At 43.6% G+C, this 26,089-nt stretch overlaps 1 protein-coding gene across 3 annotated transcripts in view; it reads left to right on the forward strand.

The window, feature by feature from the left end:
- PCSK2 (proprotein convertase subtilisin/kexin type 2) overlaps window positions 1–26,089 on the forward strand; it is a 258,307-nt gene that overhangs the window by 226,900 nt on the left and 5,318 nt on the right. For all 3 annotated transcript variants that reach the window (XM_025399674.1, XM_025399673.1, XM_025399675.1), the window contains 3 exons: window positions 2,045–2,260; window positions 4,664–4,764; window positions 13,724–13,951. In XM_025399674.1, the coding sequence (XP_025255459.1) occupies window positions 2,045–2,260; window positions 4,664–4,764; window positions 13,724–13,951 (545 nt within the window). The remainder of the gene's footprint in view (window positions 1–2,044; window positions 2,261–4,663; window positions 4,765–13,723; window positions 13,952–26,089) is intronic.

The raw sequence follows: 26,089 nt of genomic DNA on the forward strand, positions 1-26,089 counted from the left end.
CTCACGAGTAGCTGGGATTAGAGACGTGCATCACCACACCCAGTTAATTTTTGTATTTTTAGTAGAGACATGGTTTCACCATGTTGGCCAGGCGGGTCTCGAACTCCCGACCTCAGGTGATTCACCTGCCTCGGCCTCCCAAAGTGCTGGGATTACAGGCATGAGCCACCGCGCCCAGCCGCAATTTTGCTATTTCTTGATACTGAGCCCAAATCTGAGTCTGTTTGAGAGTGTGATCTTCCACACCAACTCTGGGGATGATCTATGTCCCTCGCGGTCCTGGTTTCTGAGAGCAGTTCCTTGTTTTGGTTGGAGTTTTCCAGCATAGATTTACCAAGATGCTGAGAATAGTTCCCAGCTAGTGGTTGAATAAATATTTGTTCACTTGTCGATTCAATCAATCACAGACTAATTAATTCCCAGTCCTGTTAGAAGCAATTAAAAATGTCACATCTGATTGTCAGGGGGCAGAGAGCGCTTAGAGGTAATCCAATCATCTCTCTTCCTTCTGGCTTCTCCACCCTTAAACCACTGATTCTGTGTCAGTTTCAAGCATAAGGACCATGGACACCTGGTGACCATACAGGGAGAGACTTCCCCTGACAGTCTCTTCTGTCTTCTCCCTCTAGAGGGTAACCAAGCCACCCTGGGCCAGGCTGTGGAGTGGCTGGAGGTTGCACCTGCCCCTTGCCTCCCACACTGTATGGCTGCACTCCTATCCACCCTCCCAGCCCACAGGTGAAAACTAAGCAGCCCCAAGCCCCATTGCCTTGGGGTAAGAAAGTGGGAAGCAAGAAGCAAATGGCCCAATCCTGGGTTGTTTAGGTAGAGAGGAGATACTCAGAAGACAAGGAAAAGAAAAGGATTTTTAAGAACCTCTAAGAACATGGTTTGAGGAGAAGAGCCATGCTAACTGTGGGGATTTATGCAAAGCTTGCCATTTAAACTAATCAGCATGTGGCAATAGCTATTGTGCATTCTACTGTGTGTTTAAGGTTTTATTCACTGTGTGTTTTACTTGATCATATTAGACTTTCCTCCTATATTTGGAGTTCCCTTGCACAAGTAAAATGTCGTATATTATGTGTTTAAAAGGATTCTAGTATCCAATTGAATAAAAAAGAAAAAGTATGTACATATGCACACACACATATATGTAAGAATTTTGTATATTATGGAGTAAATGTATGCTTTATATTTATAATATCTACATATATTTAAATTTATATATTGATATATAGCTATTTAAAATGAAAGGTATATATCTTCTATAAATGTTTTGTGGGCCAGGTGCAGTGGTTCACACCTGTAATCCCAGCACTTTGGGAGGCCGAGGCTGGTAGATCACGAGGTCAGGAGATCGAGACCCATCCTGGCTAACACGGTGAAACCTCATGTCTACTAAAAATACAAAAAATTAGCCAGGCGTGATGGCAGGCGCCTGTAGTCCCAGCTACTGGGGAGGTTGAGGCAGGAGAATGGTGTGAACCCAGGAGGCGGAGCTTGCAGTGAACTGAGATAGCGCCATTGCAGTCCCACCTGGGCGAAAGAGCGAGACTCCATCTCAGAAAAAGAAAAAAAGAAAAAAAATATTTTGTATAGCTTATGTAGCTAAGAAAAAATGTGTGTCCATATACTTGCATTTCACTGAAAAATGTCTGATACATAAGAAGATGTAAGAATGAGATGATAATTACCTCAGAGAGTTTTTTTTATTTTCCTTTCCATACAGTTAAACTTTTCATCATGAGCATGTATCACCTTTATAGCTTTTTTAAAAGGCAGTTCTTCCGACTTTTCTTTCCTCATTGTCCCCAGCTTAAATTGTAAATTCAGTTGACTTTTTTAGATTGAGTTCTTCCTGGAAAAAAAAGTTTCCCACGATGCCCTGCCAGAAAGATATGGTGTCCAACCCAGTTTAAAAAGTGCACCCAGTCTTTAGGTTCAGCTGCTGAAGAAGCCCAATCCCTGGGCTGGAGACCTCCCCTGCCCCCTCGCAGCCCAGGCTGTAGGGTAGCAGCAGCATCTCCCCTGCTCCCCCTAGGGCCGCGGCGGCAAAGGCAGCATCTATGTGTGGGCCTCCGGGGACGGCGGCAGCTATGATGACTGCAACTGCGACGGCTACGCCTCCAGCATGTGGACCATCTCCATCAACTCAGCCATCAACGACGGCAGGACTGCCCTGTACGACGAGAGCTGCTCTTCCACCCTGGCTTCCACCTTCAGCAACGGGAGGAAAAGGAACCCCGAGGCCGGTGTGGTGAGCGCATCCCCTTCTGTCCTTGTTTCCTTAGGGCCACTGCACCTCTGTGTTATGGTAGGATGCTGGGACACTGACGTGCTCCCCTCCTGTCCCCTCCCTCAGAGCCTGAACTAAGGCTCTGCAGGGAAGACCCCTTTTCTCTATGCCCAGCCCTGCTTTCTAATAAGGCACAGACCTCCCATCTGCAAGCTAGGAGCATGATCAGTGAGGACTCCTTTCCAGATCATTTTCCATAGATTTTCTTGTTTATTGTTTTTGGCTTACAAGTAATGATGAAGTCTGGTTTACCAATCAGTTGCCCCATTCCATCACTTACAAGAATAACTAACTCATTGTAAGAACCAAAGCATCACACTGTAACCCTGTCTGAAACAAGAACCCATCTGTGTATTTATAGTAATTTTAAAAACAACATTCATGGATGGACTTTTCTGGATCCATAAACCCCCTAAAATTGCACGTGCATCTGTTATTTGCTCAGGGAAAGACTTGTGATTTTCATCATATTTTAAAATGGAACCATGATTTTTAGAAAAAAAAAAAAAAAAGACTAATAATCATAGATTTAGATTGTCGCTCTTTTCTGAGCAAAGAAAAAAAAAAATCTTCCTTTCTTGGCAACTAGATATAATGGTGGATTTTCCAAGCCCCTGGGATATACATCATGTGTAAAGCATGATAAGCCTTTTTGGATCTTTTCCTCTCTGGAGACTTTGCTCACAGATCAGCCTTTTCTCACACCTCCAAACCAGGATTTAGTAGGTGGTTCAGTAGTCATGCATGAGTTATATCCTGACTGGCTGCACCCATCTCCACTGAGGCTTCTTGAGAGAGGAAGACAGGAGCTCAGGACAAAATCATTAGTACCATCCAGTGTTTCAATCCCATACTCCCACTTGGGATCCCAACTTGGCAAGATGGTCATGCCCCTGTGTGAGCCAGGAGAAGCCCTTTACCTGGAAGGGACGCAGACCTTAAAATCCTGTCCTTCCCATGAGCCCTCCTGCATTCCCCGTTGGTCTTGGGGAGGATGAAGAATGTGCCAGCTCCTCCCAAACAGAAGGGGACTTTGACCCCTCTTGTCCTATAAGCTGTATGGACATTAAGGGAGGAGGGCAGACAGGGACAGGTGAGGTGACACTTCACTCTCATGCCTGGAAGCTCCACTGCCTACCCCAAAGGCCTCTCAGTGGTGTAACTTCGTCCTCAACCCGTATTTATGACTTTTTCTACTTGGGCTGGCTAAAGGCCTTGTGTTTCCTCTGAGTACTATAATTTTGCTCAATAGATGCCCTTAAACCTCCCTGGTAATTTCTTCCTCAAAATAATAGGCTCTCTTGAGGATCCTACAGACAGAGGAAGAATTCCTGTCGTTTATACATGATTTTAATGAACACCCTGGCTCTCACAAACATTGAAAATGAGGTTTTTCACTTTGTGAAAGTCCTTTAAAAATCTATTCACCAGTGTCCCCTCTAAATAAGAGTTGTGGAGGTGATACCCACATATTGGGTTGTCTTGACTCAACACGTCTCAGAATCTCTCCGTGAATTTTAGATGTAGAGAAACATTTTTTAACAGCCTGCGCTTCTAGGTAGACTTTAGCTGAGCATGCTGATTCTTCCTCTTCGGGAATGCCCCTCTTTCCCCCATGAAGGAAAAAGAAATGCTAATGACATGGCCTTTGGCCTTTCCAAGGGCCAGTCCTGATGCAACAAAACTAGGGTGGGAGTATTGACATCACTTGCCACTTCATAGTGTTTCTTTTTAGGTTTCAGGAAATAAATCTCTCTCTAGTCTCTGGAATAGCCACAGATATGCTTCTTTGAACAACTCATTTATCTTGTGGACACTGTAACTATAACTGACTATGTGTCCCCTTTTACATGGGCTACTAGGAAGCTCAGATAAAACCTAGGGCAAAAGAGACGCATATGGATGCTAAGCTTATCCTTAGTTTCCTCTTAATCTTCTTGGGAACAAAGCATAGTTTAAATAAAAGGAGTAGGCTGGGCGCAGTGGCTCATGCCTGTAATCCCAGTACTTTGGAAGGCCAACGCAGGTGGATCACCTGAGGTCAGGAGTTCGAGACCAGCTTGGCCAACATGGCGAAACCCCATCTCTACTGAAAATACAAAAATTAGCCAGGCGTGGTGGCACGTGCCTGTAATCCCAGCTATTTGGAAGACTGAGGCAGGAGAATCACTTGAACCTGAGAGGCAGAGGTTGCCGTGAGCAGAAATCACACCACTGCACTCCAGCCCTCCAGCCTGGGCAACAGAGTGAGTCTGTCTCAATAAATAGATAAATAAAAGGAGTAGATAATCCCCTGCTCCACACTGTGCGGGGGTTCAAAATAGTGTGATTTATTCACTCATTACGCATTATCTTCCCTTCCAGGCAACCACAGATTTGTACGGCAACTGCACTCTGAGGCATTCTGGGACATCTGCAGCTGCCCCCGAGGCAGCTGGCGTGTTTGCACTGGCTCTGGAGGCTAAGTATGTTCATAGCTCTGGGTCCAGGGCCAGCTCTGCAGGGTGGACTAATACGTGTCTCTCTGCCCACATGCCAGGTGTCCATGGAGGCAAAAGTGGACATGAGAGGCTATGAATAGTCAGGGCCAACGAACTCTGCTGTGCATTTCTAAGTGGTCCATGTGCCCACCTGCACGTGTGTGTGCACATACACACACACACATACACACACACCCACCATAAAACCACATTCCCGGGAGCACACAACACCCAGCAGCACATATCAGCAACTTACTCAGATAACCAGTGAGGGCACAGAGATATTTCTTTCTTCACCAGATTTGCCCCTCTGTCCTCTCTGCATCCCTGGGTTCTTCTACTCCAGTGATATTCACAATCAGCTACTTGAAGAAAAATCAAACTGCCAAGCCAGTGTTTCAGAATATGTGGCAAACAAGGTGGTCCCACTCAAGATTTGTTAATTGGTGAGGTGGATTCACTTTTTAACACTGAAACAAGATACGCAAATTCACGCAGTGTAGACCAAGGTATGGGCTTTCCTGGGAAACCTTCCAAGCTAAAGGTAAGAGGAGACCATCTCCTATGTCCTTACCATCCTATGGAGAGGCCACATGTTGCTACTGCTGGACATACCTGGGATTTGAGTAGCAGTGGAGGTACCTGCCCACCTGCTACTCTGCATTCTTTTAGTGATACCTGAGGCTGGCCTTATGTTCACAGAAGGAACACACGGGCTTCAGACACCACACATGTAGTGTGAGTGTAAGTGCTGGCTGTGTAGGGAATTGTCAGAGAATGCAGTTCCCAGCAACTTCTGAGAAGTTAGATTCAGGCTCCTGGGGAAGGAGAGTAGAGTTGCTAGGCAACCGGAGCTCCCAGCATCAATCTCTAGGCAGCGCTGCTTGTCTCTCTCCACATATGCAGTGCAATTTTTGATTTGCAAAGGAGGCAGGAGTTGGTTCCTAGAATAGAAAGGGGCTTCAAAAGATTACCTAGTTCAACCCTCTACCTTCACAAGAAAAGGCATAATTATCCTCCCTTTGCAGATAAGACCCCAAATTGAGAGTGACTCCTCTCTTTGGACAAGTCTAAACTTTGATTCTTCTAACAAAAGTCAGGTAGAAAATTTATGATGCCAAGACACTGGTCAAAGCTCAACTATTAGGCACAGAGACCTCTGCCCTATCAAGCACAGAAACCAAAATTTACTCACATCCAATGTACATTTCCTGAAGGTAAAACTGTTCATCTCAGGGCCTCAGTGGGCCCTGGAGCCTGAGTTGGCCTTGCTCACTTCATCTGCAAGGAGACAATTAGCAGAGCCTGCTGCCTGTAGCTGAGCTGCGAAGGGCCAGGGAGCAGGAGTGCTCCAAAAGCGAGAAGGGTTTCTGGTTGCCCTTTCAACCCCAGAGGTCAAGACTTGACTCACAGTCTTCTGGGATTTTTGACAAACAAAATCCTATGCCTATGCCTAGATCCATAGGCATACAAATGGAACACCTAAATAAATCAGAGTGGAGGGGTATGGCTGCTGGACTCCTAGAGATTCATGGCTCTGCCTTGATTAGTCACCATTCTTTCAGCACATACGTCTAGATATCCTACAGAAAAGAATGCAGTCACCATTTAGGCATGCTTTGTTTTGAAGCAATGATCATGAACTTAATGTTCTCTGCTGGCATAAAGAGGAAAAAAGTATAACACCTGGCAGCTTGTGGGTAAGTCCATCACTGGAGCCGGTCCTAAAATTCTTCAAAATACCAACTTTCTGTGGTTGGAAGCAGACCCTGAGATGAGATTTTTGTGCAAGTGATTTATTAAGGAAGGGATCCCAGGAAAGACAGTAAGGGAGTAGGGGAAGGAAGTTAGGATGGGGAAAAATCCAAGCAAAGGTTCAACTTCAAAAGTTCTGGCCTCAGTCTAATACCGAATGTAAATTAGGCCTCCGAGTTTGTTCTACCTCCAGGCAAGGAAGCTGGACTGTCATATTCTTATATGAGTCAGTCATCGGTTAAGAGCTACCTTGGAGAAGTAAACTCCAAGGCATCTCTAGCTTTAGGCAAAGCGGCTCCAGTAGCCAAAAGTGAAAACCATTGGTCAGGATGAGATACCCCAAGCGACAGCCCAGAAGGATAAGGAAAAGGGCCTCCACAGAGCAGTCCCACAGCTCATCTCTCTCTCTTCTTGAGATAAGGTTACAGGAAGTCCTCATGCATAACAACAAATTATCTAAATGTATGTCCATCAGGACCTTGAAAGAGAGAGAATAACACTTCCCCCATCACGACTGCAGGGGAGAAAAAGAAAACCACCTCTCTCTCCTAACCAGTTGTCACTTTGTAGTTTAATATCATAATATACTTTTCTGCCCAATGCTTGAAAATGCCTACTTGAGTCACAGGAAATATTGCTCCCATCTCCCAGTGTCACCAATATCAGAGATTTTTCAAAGAATTTTAGTGAGGGATGACTGCCACCTTTGAATATTTAGGTTTCTCTCATATGAACTGGTGCTTTCTCTGTGGTTCTAGAAGGTGAGCTAGGCTCGAGGGGTAGATGTCATAAGGAGATGAATTTTTGACTCCAGAAAGTCACCTGGAGTAAAGTGGTCCACATGCTGGACTGGAACAATGATTCCAAAAGTGACTTTCCAGGGGATGGATTTTTAATGTAAACTCTTTAGTTAGTGTAGTATATACAAAGAAATTCATTAGGTGTGGCTCCATGGCATTTTAACAAAATGAACAGACCCACATAGCCAGCACCTAAATCAAGAAACAGACTATTTATGTGCCCTGTTGCTCAGCAGAGCAAGAGATGTTGCTGTATATAGTTACAGATCGTTCATTCTCATTGTTGAATATCACTCCATTGTATAAATGAATATTTGGATTGTTTCCATTTGGGGCTACTGTGAGTGATATTGTTAGGAACATTCTTGTATATGTCTTTTGGTGAACATACAGATGCATTTCTGTTGAGTGTCTACTAGGAAGTCAAAACGTTGAGTCATTAATATACATACATGCAATTCTAGTAGATACCACCAAATAGTTTCCTGAATTGGGTGTACCCATTGACCCTACCTTGAGCAGTATATGAGAATTATAGTTGCTCCACATCCTTGCCAAAATGTGGTATTATTAGTCTTCTACATTTCAGCATTCTTATGGATGTGCAGTGGAGTCACATTGTAGTTTTAATTTGCATTTCCCTCATAGCTAGTGAAATGGAGCACACTGGGGAAAGTTTTTTAAAAAATACATTCCCCAGTCTCACCCAAGCCTCACTGAATACAAATCCCTAGGGATGGGTGGCCCAGGAACCTGACTTTTCAATGCCTGTTCCCCAGGAATACTTAAGCTGCCAGCCTGTCACTGATCTGTAGACTAGGGTGTGAGGATGACCAATAAGGCAATAGCTCTGTGAATCTGTGACTCTGGGTGCAGAGTGTGGGTAGCTGGCTTCTGCCTCTGATTAGGTGCTGCTATTCAGTCAAGATTTAATGTTTCTGCATGAAACAGCAAATCCAAATAATAATATCCAACTAATAACAGAGACAAAGGTTTATTTTTCTGTCATGTGAAAGAAAATACAAAGATAAGGAACCCAGGGCTGGTTTAGGGTACTGGGGTACCATTGTGAATCAAGGAATCCAGCTCTTTCTAGTTTTCTGCTACTTTGCTCTGCCACTTTCATGTTCTCTAGATGTGCTGGAACTCCAGCCATCGTGTTTGCATTTCAGGCAGGAAAAGGAGAAGCACAAAGGGCAAAAAAATAAAAATAAAAAATATATAAAAGAAAGAGAGAGAAGAGAGAGAAAGAGAAAAAGAAAAAAAGAGATGAAAGAAAGAAAAAGAAAGAAAGAATGAAAGAAAAAAAAGAAAAGAAAAGAAAAAGAAAATACAATAATAAAAGAAGGGAAAAGAAAAAAGAAAAGAAAAGAGAAAAGAAAGAAACCAGCTGAGTCAGCCATGTTGAAGGGCTTTTCCAAGGAGCCCCACCCAGTGGCTTCTGCTTATTTCTCACTAGCTAGAGCTGTCACATGACCACCCCCACACTTCAAGGGAGGCTGGGAAATGTAGTTTTATGGCTGAATGCATTGCTGTTCTGAATAAAATTGAAGTTTTCTTAATAAGGAAGGAGAAAAGATAGATACGGAAGGAAAGACAACTGCTAATGTCTTCTGACATCTAAGTGGACAATCACTCATCTTCTCTGGATCTCTATTGTCTTATCTACAAAATGTAGCAAGTTAGATCATCAGTAAGATTCAAATGACTTCCTGGAATATTTTAGCTCTGCTTCTGAAATTTTTTTTTTAGGAAAGTTTATATTTTAATTGGATGTCTGGTGATTTTTAAGGTTGAATATGCCTTAAAGCTGAAGAACATTCATTTACATACTTTTAAATATTGTGGTCAATACTTAGGAAATAGTAACCTAACTTGCTTTAACTTCTGATATATGCGAGATATGTTATTATTAATAATAATAAAGTCTTTTTATTCAGTGTCCACCACTGTGCTAGGTACTTTATATACATAATTTACATTTACATCCTGCAACAAACCTATAAGGCCTTATGCCCATTTTAAAGATGTCAAGGCTAGAGCTCGAATTGTTAAAGTAACTTATCCAAGTTCACACAGTTGGCTTTAAGCTTTAGGATGCCTGTGTTCCACCGGGCTCTCTATGGAACACAGAAAAGGCCCTGCCACCATCTTGCCTGTGAGACTCACCACTCATTCTGCCATGGCAATGGGCTGCAGTGAATGAGTTAGCTCTTCCTCAAACATGATGCACAAAATCAGGTTTCACTTCCTTTGAGATGAGATTTTCCACACCACCACTACACCAGGGAGTCATGAAAACTGAATTTTCTGTCACGTTCATAGAAGCAAACAAAGGCTATGGAGAAAATGCCAGCTTGACTCATAAATGCATTATTTTTCTCAGACTGGAAATAATCCAACCTTTGAAATTATTTTTTAATCCTACCAAAATTTAGAGGATAGACTCAGAATTTTTAAAATGAAAGAAAATAAATGGATCTTTTACGACTCCAAACATCTCTTATGGATGAAGAGAACGAGACCCAGAGAAGTGAAACAACTTGCTCCAGGTCACACAGTTTACATTGTTCAGATAAAGATCAGATCCAACAAGTAAAGAGATTAGAATTCTCCTGTTGTCTTTTAGAATTTACCAGATGTTAGTAGAAGTGATTCCTCCAACCTTAAGACTACAGCATCATCTTTAAAACATTTCCATTTTCAATTTCTCTAAAGATGCATGGGCTGACTTTAAATTCCCTTTGCTGCCTTGATCATGAGGAGGAAAATGTGAATTGGGTTCAGGGGAGCTTGATGCTGTAAATAGAAGTACTGTGCTCTGAAAGAGAATGGTGAGGGAACAGCCTTTCACACGAGAAAAACAATCCTTCCTGTTAGAAGTCAGGTTCCTACAAAGGATAAATGCTTGAGGTGATGGATACCCCATTTACCCTGATGTGATGATTATGCATTGCATGCCTGTATCCAAACATCTCATGTGCTCCCTAAATATAGACACCTACTGTGTATCCACAGAAAGTAAAAATTAAACATTAAACAAAAAGTCAGTCTCCTAGTCAGCCACTTCCTAAGAGATCCTTGCTGACCCCTGGACCCCAATTTCTCAAATTTCCTGATGATCAGAATCCCGGAGTGCTTATTAAAAACACAGATACCCTAAGACCACTGCAGAGCCATAGACTCAGAATCTCCAGGGGAACCCCGAAAAGCTGTATTTTTCACCAGCATCCCCGCCCCCACCGGTGCTCTCCAGGAAGTTAGGAAGCTCTGCCCTGAACGAGGTTTGTTGCATATTGAAAATACTAAATGTTTGGAGGAATCCATGGAATCAAAACCTCTGAGCCTGGACATCATTTTTTTTTTACCATTCCCAGATGATTCCAATGTGCAGACAAGGTTGAGAACCACTGTCCCAGACCACCAATGTTCTCAAACATCACTGTACGGAAGAATCATTTGGGTTAAAAGCAAATTCTCAGGCCCATGACCTCCAAGATGCTGATTCAGGAGAATTGGAAATTCACTTATGTCACTCATGGTCCTGACACAGGGGGATTGAGGATCACAGTGAGGACTCCTGACTAGGATAACACAGGGGCTCCACTGATGGCTCCCTCAGCATCCTGAGCTCCCCCTATCATGACAGCCCTCACATTTTCAATACTGAGTTATCCCTCTGTCCCTAGGGGCTATCAGCTTTTGGAGACAGGGACGTTCATCCGACATGCCCAGAGTTAGCATGATGCCTGGATGTGGTAGACACTCAACAGACATCCATAAAATCACTTCATTGCACAGTACCTTCTCATATATCTGCATCTTATTTTCCCAACTATTATATAAAACATTTGAGAACAGGGAATAACATGTCACATTTCTTCTCCTACTGTCTCCAAAACAGTGACCTGTATATTGCAGATACTCCATGAATTTATTTTTTAATTATTTAATAACTATCACCTGTAATTCTTGGGCTGCTATGGTACAATTAAAACTTAAAGTAAGTTGATGAAATACCTATTTTACAGAATACTATATTCTGTCAATTCCTAAATTGTCCAGAAGGGATACTAGAAGGAACCTGGTTTTACACTTCAGACATATGCAAATAGCAGGTCAGTGTCACAGACTCAATTACACTGGAGAGTGGACTATGCTCTGATTTATCTCAAAAGTGAAAAGTTCTCTGTTCCGAAATATTATTTCTCTGTCACTCTCTCTCTCTCTCTTTCTTTCTAAAATGCAGCCCATGAGAATAAATCTGCAGAGAAACATTTAAGGGAGCCTTTCTCCAGGCATCAGAAGAACAGCGCATTTTCATGGCAAAGATGAGAAATAAGAAACCTGCTAGCCAGCCCTCGGGTCATTTAGATCCTCATTTGTCAACACTTCTGAGATTAATAAACTCAGAATCTCCTTCCAGCGAAACACTCAAGTTTTTAGCCATAATCAACTTAAGGAACTTTTACACCATTTTCTCAGGTCCTGAGGGACCATATGTCCAAGACACGTTCTGAATCTCCTCAAATAAGCATTGACCTTCCTTGCAACTTGCTTCTTTTTTTTTTTTTCTTTTCTTTTTTTTATTGTACTTTAAGTTCTAGGGTACATGTGCACAATGTGCAGGTTTGTTACATAGGTATACACGTGCCATATTGATTTGCTGTGCCCATTAACTCGTCATTTACATGAAGTATTTCTCCTAATGCTATCCCTCCCCCTCCCCCAACCCCACGACAGGCCCCGGTGTGTGATGTTCCCCACCCTGTGTCCAAGTGTGGAACTTGCTTCTTAATAGAGGAAGGTCTGCATTCAAGAGCACATGGATCATTTGAACTGTTGATTCTGATTCAGATCTTCCAACCAATGAACTTTGCATATGTTGAAATTTTATCAAATAAGTTATGTTGCTCCCAGTCCTTTGAATTGTTTGACTTCTGAAGAGAACTATAGTGCAAGGTTTTGCCAACTTTTTGACCAGAACCCTCAGTGAGTAATAAACTTTGCACTGCAGGTCAGCACACACACACACCTACCCTCCAACTGTTTCATGAAAAAATAGCTTCCTGTATTATGTGCAGTGCACACTTCTATCCTTTTTTATTCTGCTCCGTTCATTTTTTAAAATGATAACACCAATCATTAAATCACTGGTTCTCAACATTGGCTGTCTGTTGGAATGGTCTGAGAAGTGTTAACAATTTCCAATGCCTGGGTCTCACTCTCAGAGATTCTGATTTACTTGGTCTGGGATGAGGCCCTAGCAGTGAGATTTTCAATGTCCCTAGAAGAAAATTTTCATGTGCAGTCCAGATAGATAACCTGTGTGATAACCTGGCCCAAAAACAAATCATGATTTGCAATTTGAAAAACATAGACAATGAGTAGTAACAGACACTAATTTCCAAAAACAATAACATTTACAAGAAGACTAGTTTATTCACTGAACAAGCAATGTGCCAAGGACCATCCTGGACACTAAGGATATGAATATGCTGAATATAGTTTCTCTACCCTTGAAGAACTGGTACTCTCATTTTCAAAAATGGAACACACCCGGGTACCAGTTCCCAGATGAAGAAACAGCATGACCAGCACCCAGAAGCTCCCTGTATCCCCTTCCAGTCACTGCCCCACAAGACTGACCACTAACATGACCTCCAACAGCATAGATTAGTCATTCCAATGACTAATGACTAATAATGGAATCATACTTTATGTTCTCTTTTCTGCCTGGCTTCTTTAGGCCAACATGGTATTTGTGAGATTTTTCCATATTATTCAGAGTACCTAGAGTTCATTCATTCTCACTGCCTTGTAGTACCCCACATTCTGTAAGTTACACCTCAATTAGTTTACTCATTATTTTTTGGATGGCATGTGGGGGTTTCACAGTTTGGGGCTAGGAGCATTCTAGTACACAGGTCTGGTTAATATGTACACATTTGGTCAAGTATATGCCTAGGAATAGAATTTCCAGGCCATAGCTTAAGCTTAACTTTAGAAGATACAGCCAAACAATTTTCCAGTTTGGAAATAGCTTGCACACTCATCAACAAAGTACATGTGTTCCAGTTGCTCCACATCTTCTTCAACACTTAACATTGTCAGTCTTTTTCATTTTAGCCATTCCGGTGTGTGTGTTAGAATAGACTTTTGAAATCAATTTATTTAAGTAAGAAAAGCAAGATTTCTTTAATTGACATATATAATGGTTCTGAATAGTGCATGGACACCCTCCCTTGAATTTGAGAGTTCACAGAGATTCCAAAATCTTACGAAAGGTCTGTGTCCTGGGTGATATTTCTGTTAATCATTGTGCTTCTCTCTCTCTCTCTCACCCTGCCTCTTGCCTTGCCCTCTCGCTCTCTGCTTCCTGTATCCAGCCTGGGTCTGACCTGGCGGGACATGCAGCATCTGACTGTGCTCACCTCCAAACGGAACCAGCTTCACGACGAAGTTCATCAGTGGCGGCGCAACGGGGTCGGCCTGGAATTTAATCACCTCTTTGGCTATGGGGTCCTTGATGCAGGCGCCATGGTGAAAATGGCTAAAGACTGGAAAACCGTGCCCGAGAGATTCCACTGTGTGGGAGGCTCCGTGCAGGACCCTGAGTAAGTGCGGGTAGTGGTCCATCTGCTGCATGTGGAAAGTGCCCCTGAGATGGCTCCATGGCATTGGCATAATATCACATTCCCTCTTCATGTTTGGGTCAACTGGATTTTTTGTTTGTTTGTTTTTTTGAGACAAAGTCTCACTTTGCCATCCAGGCTGGAGTGCAGTGGCATGATCATAGCTCACTGCAGCCTTGAACTCCTGGTCTCAATAATCCTCCTGCCTCAGACTTCCAAGTAGCTAGGACCACAGGCGTGCACCACCACACTCGGCTAATTTTTTTGATTTTTTGTAGAGACAAAGCTTCACTATGTTGTCCAAGCTGGTCTCAAACTCCTGGGCTCAAGTGATCCTTCTGCCTTGGCCTCCCAAAGTACTGGGATTACAGGTGTGAGCCACAGTTCTCAGCCTGGATTTGACTCAGGGACAACCAGCTTCCAAGCAGAGCTGCAGGTTTGCACAAATCCAGGGGGCACCATTTACATAGAACACAGAACCCTTGTTTTCGGTTTTGAGTCTTAAGTGTTTCAGTGGTGTATGCAATTATTTCTAAGGGCACAAATCAACCACTATAAGCATTACCCAGCTCAATAAGGAGAACATGACTAGCATCCCCAAAGGCCTGCCCCCGTGACCACTGCCATTATCATCCCCACGCCAGCGTAGCCATATTCTTACTTCTAACTCCATAGCTTATTTGCCTGTTCCATACTTACTAGACTCATACACTATGTCCTATTTTACAAACTAGATTATTTTGTTTGGAGTTATGTTCGTGAGATCCAATCATGTTTAATGTGTACTTATAGCTTTTTATCATTGCTGAAGAGTGTTCCAGTGTATGACTATTACACAATTTTTTTAACATTCTACTTGTGGGACAATCTAAGGACTTGACTTTCCTGTGAGTGAGATGGATTGCCACTTGGAGGGATTTGTGTGAGTGGTTCCCCACAGAGAAACCACAGCGTTGGTCAACTGCACCCACTTCCCTTCCAACTGCCCCACCTTGGCAAGGGGATTGGTCAGTAAGGATACTTCTTAATTTCTCTCTGTCCTCCTTGATGCACTAGTAAAATGGAGATAGTAATTTGTATTATTATCACTGAGGTATTATTTACATATCATGAAATACACAGAACTTAAGTGTGTCATTTGAGTGTTGATAAATGTATACACCCTGGTAACTACCACTGAATCAAGAGATGAGGCATTCCATCAACCCAGGAAGATTCTTCATGCCCACTTCCAGTTTGTCCACACGCTCCACAGACACCCTTTGTTTTTATTCCTTTCTCTGTAGATGTGTTTCACCAGTTCTCGGACTGGACTGTGTCCAGTTTCTTTTTCTCAGCATGAGGCTTGTGAGATTCATCCAGGTCACTGTGTGTAGTCATAGCTCATTCATTCTCATTCTATCTTGAGAATACACCTCCGTGGCTTACGTCATTTAAATGGTGGTAAAATGCATTCCCTGCCAGGGCCATATTTCTGAGCATCATTGAGCTTGGCCAGAGTCCAACCCCTCTCAGACTTTATCCTTCTAGCCACTCTTCATTGGTGCTAGACTCCCTGCATCTCTTCTACTCAGTTACTCAGACCTGAATTCCGGTCTTGACTTCACCAACTTAGACAATACTTTTGACCTTTCTGACCCTCTACTTTAGCAATTCTCAACCTTTGTGCCCTGTCTCCCTTTGACAGCATGGTGACATCTATGGGCTCCATCTCAGTCTAATGTTTTGCAAATTCATTAGATAAAATATACGGGATTGCAAAGGAAACCAATTATGTTGAAACCAATTACAAAAATGTTTTAGAAAACAAATTCATGCTGAAATATATGTCCCCTTGTCAGCACATTAAGTAAAAAGCTCTAGTGGCAAGTCTAATGGCCACAACAATTTCAGAGCAGCAGTGATGACTAACTGCTGCTGCAAGATCCATGCAGTTGCTATGGTGGGACATGAAAATCTGCCAGCTCTTTGATGATGAAGTCCGATGCCACTGTGCTTTGTGGCCTGCATTCATAATCAAAAGAGAAGAAAAATTTCTGTTATAAGCTAGTGAAAATTAAGACGTGGGGTTTTTTCCATTGAAATTATTAGACCCCTGAATTCTATCCCAATGGGCCCCAAAATAAGAGATTTTTTTCTCTTTCCTCACAAGTAAAATGGAGCTAATGTCTTTCCTCCTCAGGCTGCTGGGAGACTTTAGTAACACACAAGTCTACAGCAGGCACACAGTAGGCACTTAATAGATGTAACGTTGCCTCTCCTTCTCATCCATGACTAGATGTGAACACTCCTAGCTCACATCTGTAGAATAAAAAATGACAGCAATCTCCTAGAATTTTTGGTGAAATAATTGTCTGATTTTTATGCAAATTCCAAATCATGTATCCTCTCAGCCTAAAATATCCTCCAGTGGACAAGCATGTGCCCTGGGGATGCCCATCCTCCCATGGGCCAGCGTCCTGCCATAGACGGGCAGCCCACCATAGGTCAGCATCCTCCCATGGGCCAGTGTCCTCCCATGGACAAGTATCTTCCCATGAGTGAGCATCCTCATTGTTTACTCACTGAGCCCCTAGAAAGTGCACCAAGTGGATTACTGCCAAGCTGAGTACTTTCTTCCATGAAACAGTCATGATTTTAGAAGGCCTCACTCTAATCAGCACCACATGGAAAAAATAAAGCTTCAGCCCAAGCCCTATAATAATCTAAAAACACAGAGCTGCCCAAGTCCCAAGTGATGTTATAAATGTCCTATAATAAAAATAGCTACTCTGCACAGTTCCTCACCATTTTCCAAAGCTGCTGTGTCCACCCATCATTTCTATTCACTCCTGCATCCCTCCTCTCGGCAAGACAGGTTTCTCTGAGCTCTAAACAAGTTGGTTGACACGGTCAAGGCCACAGAGGCTATAAGTGTAAGTGAAGACTGGAAGTTGCTTTTATGGAGTGCCGAGTGCATGCTATGTGCTTTCATACACATAAGCTTCACAGCCACCCTATTGTTGAGGGTGTGCCTGACACTCACACCGTTGAGGTGGGCGTGGGGGTGAATATTTTGCAGCCTTAACAACAAACTGGTCCCATGCTGTGTGTCAGGGAGAAGCACTGACTAGATGTGGTATATGCTAGGTCCATTTACATTATTGCATTTAATCCTTGTAAGCCCAGGAGGCGTGTCCTATCATTATTACTTTTTATACACAAGGAAGCTGAGCTCCAGAAAGGAATAAAAAATAAAAAATGTGCTCAGAGTCACAAAGGGCAGAGCAGGATTTGAAGTGAAGCCTATCTAAATCCAAACCCCAGGCTCTTTTCACTGCATAACCTTAACCTTAATCAGCAACTGTGCACACAGGTTCTACGTCAGGCCGTATGTGAGAGCAGCCCCGCTGTGAGCTCACAGTGCCATTACTGACGAGAGGAGGCTGGGAAAGGTCAAGGGCATGCCAAATGTCATCCAGCTACTAAGCAGCCAAATTGGGATCTGAGCCCAGTCACTTTGACCCCTCACGGTGGGCTCGCAGGTATCTCAGTGACTCCCCCTGGAGAAGGTGAGGCTTGGGTGGGGGAGGGAGTTCCAGTAAACATTCCCCTGGGGATTCTGAAACACCCACCTAGTGGGTGCTCCCATCTCCCAAACCCCATCACTGGCATTCCAGAGGCCCTGTCACTGGTCTACAATGCCAAGGTCTACGATGTCTTTTGGGAATGAACAAAGATGAGACTGGAAACCACTGTCCAAATGAGGGATTTAAGGCTAAACCCTACTCATCATAACTAACTTTACCCAAAGTCAACATGAAATGGGCATTGACAACTGTTTCCCTCGTTAGAGCTCAGAATAATTTACTGAGAAGTTTGGAAGCGCAGTGACTTTCTGCAGCGGTGAAAATGTTCTGCACTGTCCAGTACAATAGCTTGTGGCTATTGAGTGCTAGAAAGGGGGTGACTGTGATTAAGAAACTAAAGTTTTCATCCCATTTCATTCTAATTAATTTAAATTTAAATAGCAACATGTGGCTAGTGGCTACCATCTTGGACAGCTAGGTCTTTTTTTTTTCTTTGAGACAGAGTTTCACTCTGTCGCTCAGGCTGGAGTGCAGTGGCACGATCTCGGCTCACTGCAACCTCCGCCCCTCCAGGTTTTTAAGCAATTCTCTGCCTCAGCCTCTGGAGTAGCTGGGATTACAGGTGCATGCCACCACACGCAGCTAATTTTTTTGTATTTTTAGTAGAGACGGGGTTTCACCATCTTGGCCAGACTGGTCTTGAACTCCTGACCTCGTGATCCACCCACCTTGGCCTCCCAAAGTGCTGAGATTACAGGCATGAGCTACCGCACCCGGCTACGGGCAGCCAGGTCTAAGGCACATCTGGTAGTTACATCTTAGCAGGAGGGATGCTGAATTGTGCAAACTGAATGGGAAGTGGAGATTTAATAACATAAACTCTATGAAGGGGTATCAAGAAGATGAGACTCCAAGAAAGGCTGGCTGGTCCATTTTATAGCTTCATGCCTTCCCCCAGCATGACATCCAATTGCAACATCCCAGAAGCCTAAAGGCAGCCTTGCGAGGGTGATAGTAAGAACTGCTGCTAAGAACTCCTCTCGGACAGTCACTGCTAGCCCTTTACTTCCACTATCTCATTTAATCCCAGGAGGTTGGCATTCCTAGTCTTAATTTAGGTGAGAAAACAGGATCAGACAAATAAAGCAAATGGCCTTAACTCCTATGTCCTTATCCATTCCACAAGGCCCTGGGGCCTGGAACCTCCTTCCCTTATTGCAAAAGGAAAAACACTTACGATGTCTGTGCCTTTACAGACACTCTGCAAGCAGCGGGTGGGGGCTGGCACGTCCCCCAGAGGCAGCGCAACTGGCACAATATCTACATTTAGTTGCACATAAGCAATATTTACAATTAACAAAAAGTTGGCGCCATTGCAATATTTAGGGGAAGTGTTAACTTGGAATATACTGAGGCCCTCTTAGTCAAGGTACATGTCGATACCAGGCTTTATTTTCTGAGATTGCACTGGACAAGCAGGAGAGACCTCTAACGATCGTCAAGCACCATGTGATTATGAGAGAGGGCAGGAGGGGAGCACCGCGGGAGAGGAGAGAGAGGAATGAGGATGTATACTGAGATGAACGGCAATTTATCTCCCAGTTTCTGAATATGCTTAGCATTCCATCATAATCTGCATACATGGGGAATTTAAGGCCAGAGGGAACACTGGAAATAATGTTGTCCAAGTCCCTCTAAGGAATCTGAGGTCCGGAGATGTGATCATCCCAACATCTCACAACTAGCCAGGAACTTTATGCAAGATCAATGCAGTGTTTTCGATGAAGAGAAACAGGAGAGCTATTTTAGCACTAACTCAGCGGGGTCCTCCCAAAGGACTGGGCCCTTGCCTGTCGTATTCACTGGTGTACCACTAGTGCCTAGAATGGTGCCGGGCATTTAGTAGACAGGTGATAAATATTTTTTAAATGAATGAGGGAATGAAAATATTCAGCCAGCATCAGCTGGACACAAGGGAAATGTCTGACTGGTGGCAATAGGACCGGCAGGCCAGCCAGGCAAACGTGGCAAGGAGGCTCTGCCTTGGTCGGAAGGGCTCTGCCTCCTCTCAGTGCCCTCCGGTCACTCATCCACCCCCACAATGGAACTTGTTCTCAGATGCAGATGAGTTAGGTCTAGGGCAAATATACTTGTTGAAGAACACAGAGGCTACACAGGGAGATTTGGAGGGCAGCCCCGGGGCTGGCTGTGCTGCTTGGCAGAGGAGGCCCTTATGACCACGAAGCACACTCGTGGGGCGGTAGGATCGAGGAATCAACAGCCGTGGCAATCGCCACTCTCCATAATGTGCAGGGCTGCACAGAAACAGCTTCCAAGGTGGAGTGAGTGGTGATTGTCAGGTTTGTGGGTTTCCTCGGCATTAATCTTCCCGGAGAGGGAGTCAATTTGAAAAGCAATTTTCTAAAGAGGCTCTATCAAGAGAGTCAGTGAAGGATGCTCAGCTACAATCAAAGGGGAAAATACACCTGGCTCTGACCAGCTGCACCAGCTGTGTGTGCAATGAGCAGAGCCAGCCCAGGCTGGCCCCATCAGCCAGCCCGGAGTGACCTGTCCAGCACAGTCTGCCCCCAGCCCCTCTGGGCACCCTGAGGGGACTATTCACTGAGCTCCTTTAAGGCTGTGCCAAAATATGTGATCCGGCTCTGAAGTTTAAGTGAATTTTGAAATAAATGTTAAAACCTGGTATCAATGCCGGAAGCAGCATGGGAGTGAGAGGTCAGTGTGTGCTCGGCCCTGTGCCACCTGGGGGACCGTGAACCAGCACTCCCGAGCTGCAGAGTCTTCCTGCACAAGCTCATGCCCACCTGACTCTGCTACAGGGAGAGGAGAAAACCTCCCCATGGCTACCTGCTGAGTATCCTCATGTGACTGCCACAAAAGCAGGCAATTTAGGCACTTGAGAAAGAGTGGTTGTCATTGTTACTATTGTGATTATTCTATCAAAACAATCACAGCTTTATAACTTTTTTTTTTTTTTTTTTGAGACAGAGTCTTACTCTGTCACCCAGGCTAGAGTGCAGTGGCACAATCTTGGCTCACTTCAACCTCCACTGCCCAGGTTGAAGCAATTCTCCTGCCTCAGCCTCCCGAGTAGCTGGGACTACAGGCGTCTGCCACCACACCAGGCTAATTTTTGTATTTTTAGTAGAGCCGGGTTTCACCATGTTGACCAGGCTGGTGTCGAACTCCTGACCTCAGGTGATCTGCCTGCCTTGGCCTCCCAAAGTGTTGCGATTACAGGCATGAGCCACCACACTAGGCCACAGCTTCATAACTTTATCATGCAGTTGAAGATTCATAACACAAGAAGCATTCCCCAGGGCCTCCTGGGAAGCAACACCTATTTCTTGACACAAGGCAGTTTAAACACTCACTCGCAACGATGTGCAATAAAATAAAGATACAAGCCACCCCACACCCCTAAGTTTGTCTTTTATAGGACTTGAACACTAGGCTTTTGCGTATTACCTCTAATAGGTCAAAGAAGAACTCTTTTTTTTTTTTTTTTTTTTTGGAGATCAAGTCTTGCTGTGTCCCCCAGGCTGGAGTGCAGTGGCATGATTTCAGCTCACTGCAACCTCCGCCTCCCACGTTCAAGCGATTCTCCTGCCTCAGCCTCCTGAGTAGCTGGGATTATAGGTACACACCACCATGCCTGGCTAATTTTTGTATTTTTAGTAGAGACGGGGTTTCTCCATGTTGGTCAGGCTGGTCTTGAACTCCTGACCTTGTGATCCGCCCGCCTTGGCCTCCCAAAGTGCTGGGATTACAGGCATGAGCCACCGCTCCCGACCTAAGAACTCTTAAACCTCCAGAAAGCATGCTTCTTTTTCTGCAGCAAATGAGCTCCAGATCATGGCCTGGAAACTAACACCCTATGACTATTTAAAATATTTCTGCAGAGCCTCTTTTTGTCCCACCACCAACCTCCTCCTATTTAACCTTCTTATAAATTGACAGTTAGTTCCTGAGCGTGTATCTCCTTTTTGCTTTAAAACAAGAATGTTGTATTCCTTTTCTTATAAAAGCAGTACATGGTCACTGTAAGAAAATCAGAAAATACAAGTGAACAAAAAAAAGAGAGAAACAAGAAACATCTGGAAAATACTGCTGCTAGGCTCTCCCAATGCCATAATGCCAGCCAAAAACCTTACCTGTGAGGGGAGAATGGTGTTCTTTCTCTACCAAGTTCGCTGCCTCTGGAATTCACAGCATGCTTTTAATTTAATTTCATAGTAACTTAACATTCTCAGAAGAGTCCAGCCCCATGTCTCCTCTCTCAGGGGACCCAGCTCTTGTGCAGGAAGCAGTTCACATGGCAGGGCAGGATTGGGCGGTTTTTCTAGCTGGTAGTCTCTCCATGGTGGTTAAAAAAAAAGCCAGACTCCTGGCCAACGTGAAAAGAGTTGTTCTAGTGCTGGCATGATCTCTTTTGATGGAAGGAGAGAGATATAGATTGGACCAAACCTGAGATGACCTTCAGGCACACCATGGCTAAGGGGGCTTCGGTAGACGGTGACAGTGCCTGGTTCAGATCCTCTTCCCTGGGCTCTGCACCACCTAGGGACTCCGAGCTGACTCCAGCTGCCGCGGGCATTGGCTGCTAACTGTGGTCCTCTGCCTGTATCTCTGAAGAATCACCCTCAGGGGCTATGGAAACCCGGCTGAAATAAGAATACACAAAACCAATGCTCCTGCCCCCAAGCAGGACAACTGTGTGGTGGTGTTGATGCTCCAAAGCCAGCATGGCCTCTCACCGCCAGGCACACCCCAGTGTCCGAGGCTTCTAGGAAAATGTGTGATTCTTAACACAAGTTTGTGTGTTTGTCCCTACTCCCACCTGTCTTTTGGCTTTCCAAGGTGCATGGAATATTTCTTTCAGTCTCCCTCCATCTCTCCCTTGCACGCTGTCTCACAAATGCACAACACTCACTCTAAAGTAAGACTTTTAGCCTGGGCAGTCGGTGGCCTGTGTTCTAGTTTCCCCTTCTCAGCCTCGCTGTCATTTTCCCTCCCTTGGTCTTAGTCGCTAAGGCCTTCCCCATGACCATGGGACTCCTGGGAGAAACAGATACGACAGCTGCCACGGAAGATTCACACAGACAGGAACACACCAGCCCTTGTTGTCCTGCCGATGAGGCTCCTTCTTGGGACTCAAATTCCAGGCTCCTCTACCATGCCCTTAATGTCAAAGTGGTCCCCAGCCTAGATCTATCTTTACAATAACTTCTTAAGGGCTTTTTAAAGAAAGCAAAAGAAGTGAGAGTGACGGAGCCCACAAGATGGAATGAGGCCCATATTCTGTATCACCAGCGATGACATGAATATAGTCAATAGGCCTCAGACACTGTGCAGAAGGATGGGGTAATCAGTTTCCAATTGCTCTTCTCTAGAGACAAATAACACCTGTTTTAGCTTGGGTTGCCTGGAAGCAGAACCTGTGAGCCAGGCAAAAACTGAATGCCCTTGAAACAGAAGCCCAAGAGACTCTGCCCCTTGTTGTTGTTCTTATCAGATTCAAATTCAACATACATAAACAATTTAGACCCACACTATCCAGTACAGAAGCAACCAGCCACACGTGGTTATATAATAACATATTAGATTAATTAAAATTGAATAAAATAAATTGAACATTCATTTCTTCATTCACATGATCTATGTTTCAATTGCTCACTAGCCACATGTAGCCAGTGGCTACCATACTAGAGATTATATATATAGAACATTTCCATCATTGTGGCTAGTGGTGGTCTAGACATTTGTAAATATACTACGTATATAAGTATTATGTATAGATGCATTATATATATGTACATATATAATGTATATGTATGATAATTTTTCTTGCCAGCAACTGTTCAGGGCAGAAATTAATAGCTCAGATCATGCAAACACTTGCTCACAACTGGACTCGTAGTCTGAGACTCTTCGCGCTACCCTATACAGCTGTCCACTGCTGGGCTGGAGCCCAAACAATCTTTAGTCATTTATCACCTTACCTGTTCTGTTTCTGATCTTGTTCTGAATAAATAGCACCATCTTTGAGAAATCCAGGTTATGGCCCTCATTACCCCGACCTCCAAAGTTGGCTTAATGCCTGCTTTCCACCAAATGGATGGATTTCCCCAGATCCTGGGGACAGAAAGACCACCCCCACTGTCACTGGATCCCCATAGCTGATGGACACTCCATACATCATTCAGCATCAGCATCCAGGGGTGGGAGAGGAGAGCACAGCAGTGCTCCATGAAACCGCTTAAGTATATACTTGTAAAGTTCCTCCGGAGAGTATTAATGAGCTGCACTGTATGTTTCAGCAAGCCCTCCCAGGCTCATGGCCTTGGTTCCTAGGGCAACGCAGAACCAAGGCTTGACTCCGAGCTGGGCATGCAACCACTGTCTTTTTGTAAATGTGCTTTACAAGATGTGTGTTTAAAAATATCCACCATCTTATACTCCAAAATAAAAGCCATGTTGAGGAAGGATATTTGCATAGGCAATGGGCCAGTACCATGTGCCAAGCATTGTGCCTGGTATTTTATTTATTTATTTATTTATTTATTTATTTATTTATTTTTCAGCACAGGAAGATAATATTTATTATATTTTAGCTAGAAACAGAGCAGATAGCAAGTTCACGAGGTATGAATTTTTTTTTCTTTTTTTTTTCTTTTTTTTTTTTTTTTTGAGACGGAGTCTCGCTCTGTCGCCCAGGCTGGAGTGCAGTGGCCGGATCTCGGCTCACTGCAAGCTCCGCCTCCCGGGTTTACGCCATTCTCCTGCCTCAGCCTCCCGAGTAGCTGGGACTACAGGCGCCTGCCACCTCGCCCGGCTAGTGTTTTGTATTTTTTAGTAGAGACGGGGTTTCACCGGGTTAGCCAGCATGGTCTCAATCTGCTGACCTCGTGATCCGCCCGTCTCGGCCTCCCAAAGTGCTGGGATTACAGGCTTGAGCCACCGAGCCCGGCCGAATTTTTTTTTCTTAAATCAGGCTTAAACAACAATAATAAAAAACAAATCTGCATATATATGTTGGTCACTATTATAATCCTCAAGGGCACAAAAGCCAGCAGCATAAAGAAACATGAATAATGACTGAGAAGTTCTGATGTGCCAAAAACAAAGATCACTGCATTAAACTCCTTTATTTTGCTAATATTATTAAACATTTAATAATTATTAATTATTATTTGGCAAAATATCAAACATGCACATAGTATTCCTATAAGAATATTGCCTTAATATCATCAATATTAATACTAAGTTTATTCCTCTCCAAAATTCAATGAGTTGTGGTTCCACTTTCTTTTTTTTTTTTTTTTTTGAGGCGGAGTCTGGCTCTCTTGCCCAGGCTGGAGTGCAGTGGCCGGATCTCAGCTCACTGCAAGCTCCGCCTCCTGGGTTCACGCCATTCTCCTGCCTCAGCCTCCCGAGTAGCTGAGACTACAGGCGCCCGCCACCTCGCCTGGCTAGTTTTTTGTATTTTTTAGTACAGACGGGGTTTCACTGTGTTAGCCAGGATGGTCTCGATCTCCTGACCTCGTGATCCGCCCATCTCGGCCTCCTGAAGTGCTGGGATTACAGGCTTGAGCCACCGCGCCCAGCCTCCACTTTCTATACTTATTAGTGTTAGTGGTAATATGACAAACTGATTTTGTTTGCAGGGTTAAGTAGCAGATTGACTTCGCATTTGGTGGCCAGCTGTGTACCCTAATTTTTCATCTATTTTCTTAATAAATTTAATTATATTTCATAAACCCTGAGATAACCTGCTAATGATTGTGTACTTTTAATCTATACTTTATTCCACTCAATTTGAACCCCACGTAATAAGTCTTCAAAATTATTTACAGATGGTTGTAAATGAATCAATGACAAAATTTACTACTTGTATAGATAAGACTGATAGCCAGGCCTTTAACTAAGAGTTGCATATTTTATATGCACTTTTAACTTGCTAGGAGCAACTCTTAAAATTACATCTATCATTCTGTCAGAAAGCAATAAGTGCTCTTCATTTTGCTTACTTCTATACGTGTAACCAGATTCACCTTTTTCCTCCCTTGTAAAACAACTATTTTTTTTTCCTTCCCCAAGTATTAATACTTGTCTTCCAACTGAACAATTGCTAAACAGAACTTAGCATTTGCACAGCACATTGATAACTATAGTGCTTAGCACAGACATATGCCCACAATAGGCATCTGATAAATGTTTGTTCCACATGGCATGAATTGTAAGGCAGCTGTTTGAGTCACATACTGTTCATCATATACTACAACTAATTTTATTTAACTAGGAAATTCAGTTTACCAGATTTAATTATTCACCCTCAAGTGTAAATCCAAAAATTTGAAATAAAAAAAAATCGATTTACTAATCCTCAGAAAAAGTAAACAAGTTAATCATAGCTGTTACTATACTGTTAATTGATAGAGATTTTTTTAAAATTACTTTCCACTAAATATTATGTACAATTAAGTGAGGGGAAGAAAGTTTAAAAAAATGAAAAGATGTTAGCTAATTC

The sequence above is a fragment of the Theropithecus gelada genome, chromosome 10, assembly GCF_003255815.1.
Source record: "Theropithecus gelada isolate Dixy chromosome 10, Tgel_1.0, whole genome shotgun sequence".
NCBI lineage: Eukaryota > Metazoa > Chordata > Mammalia > Primates > Cercopithecidae > Theropithecus > Theropithecus gelada.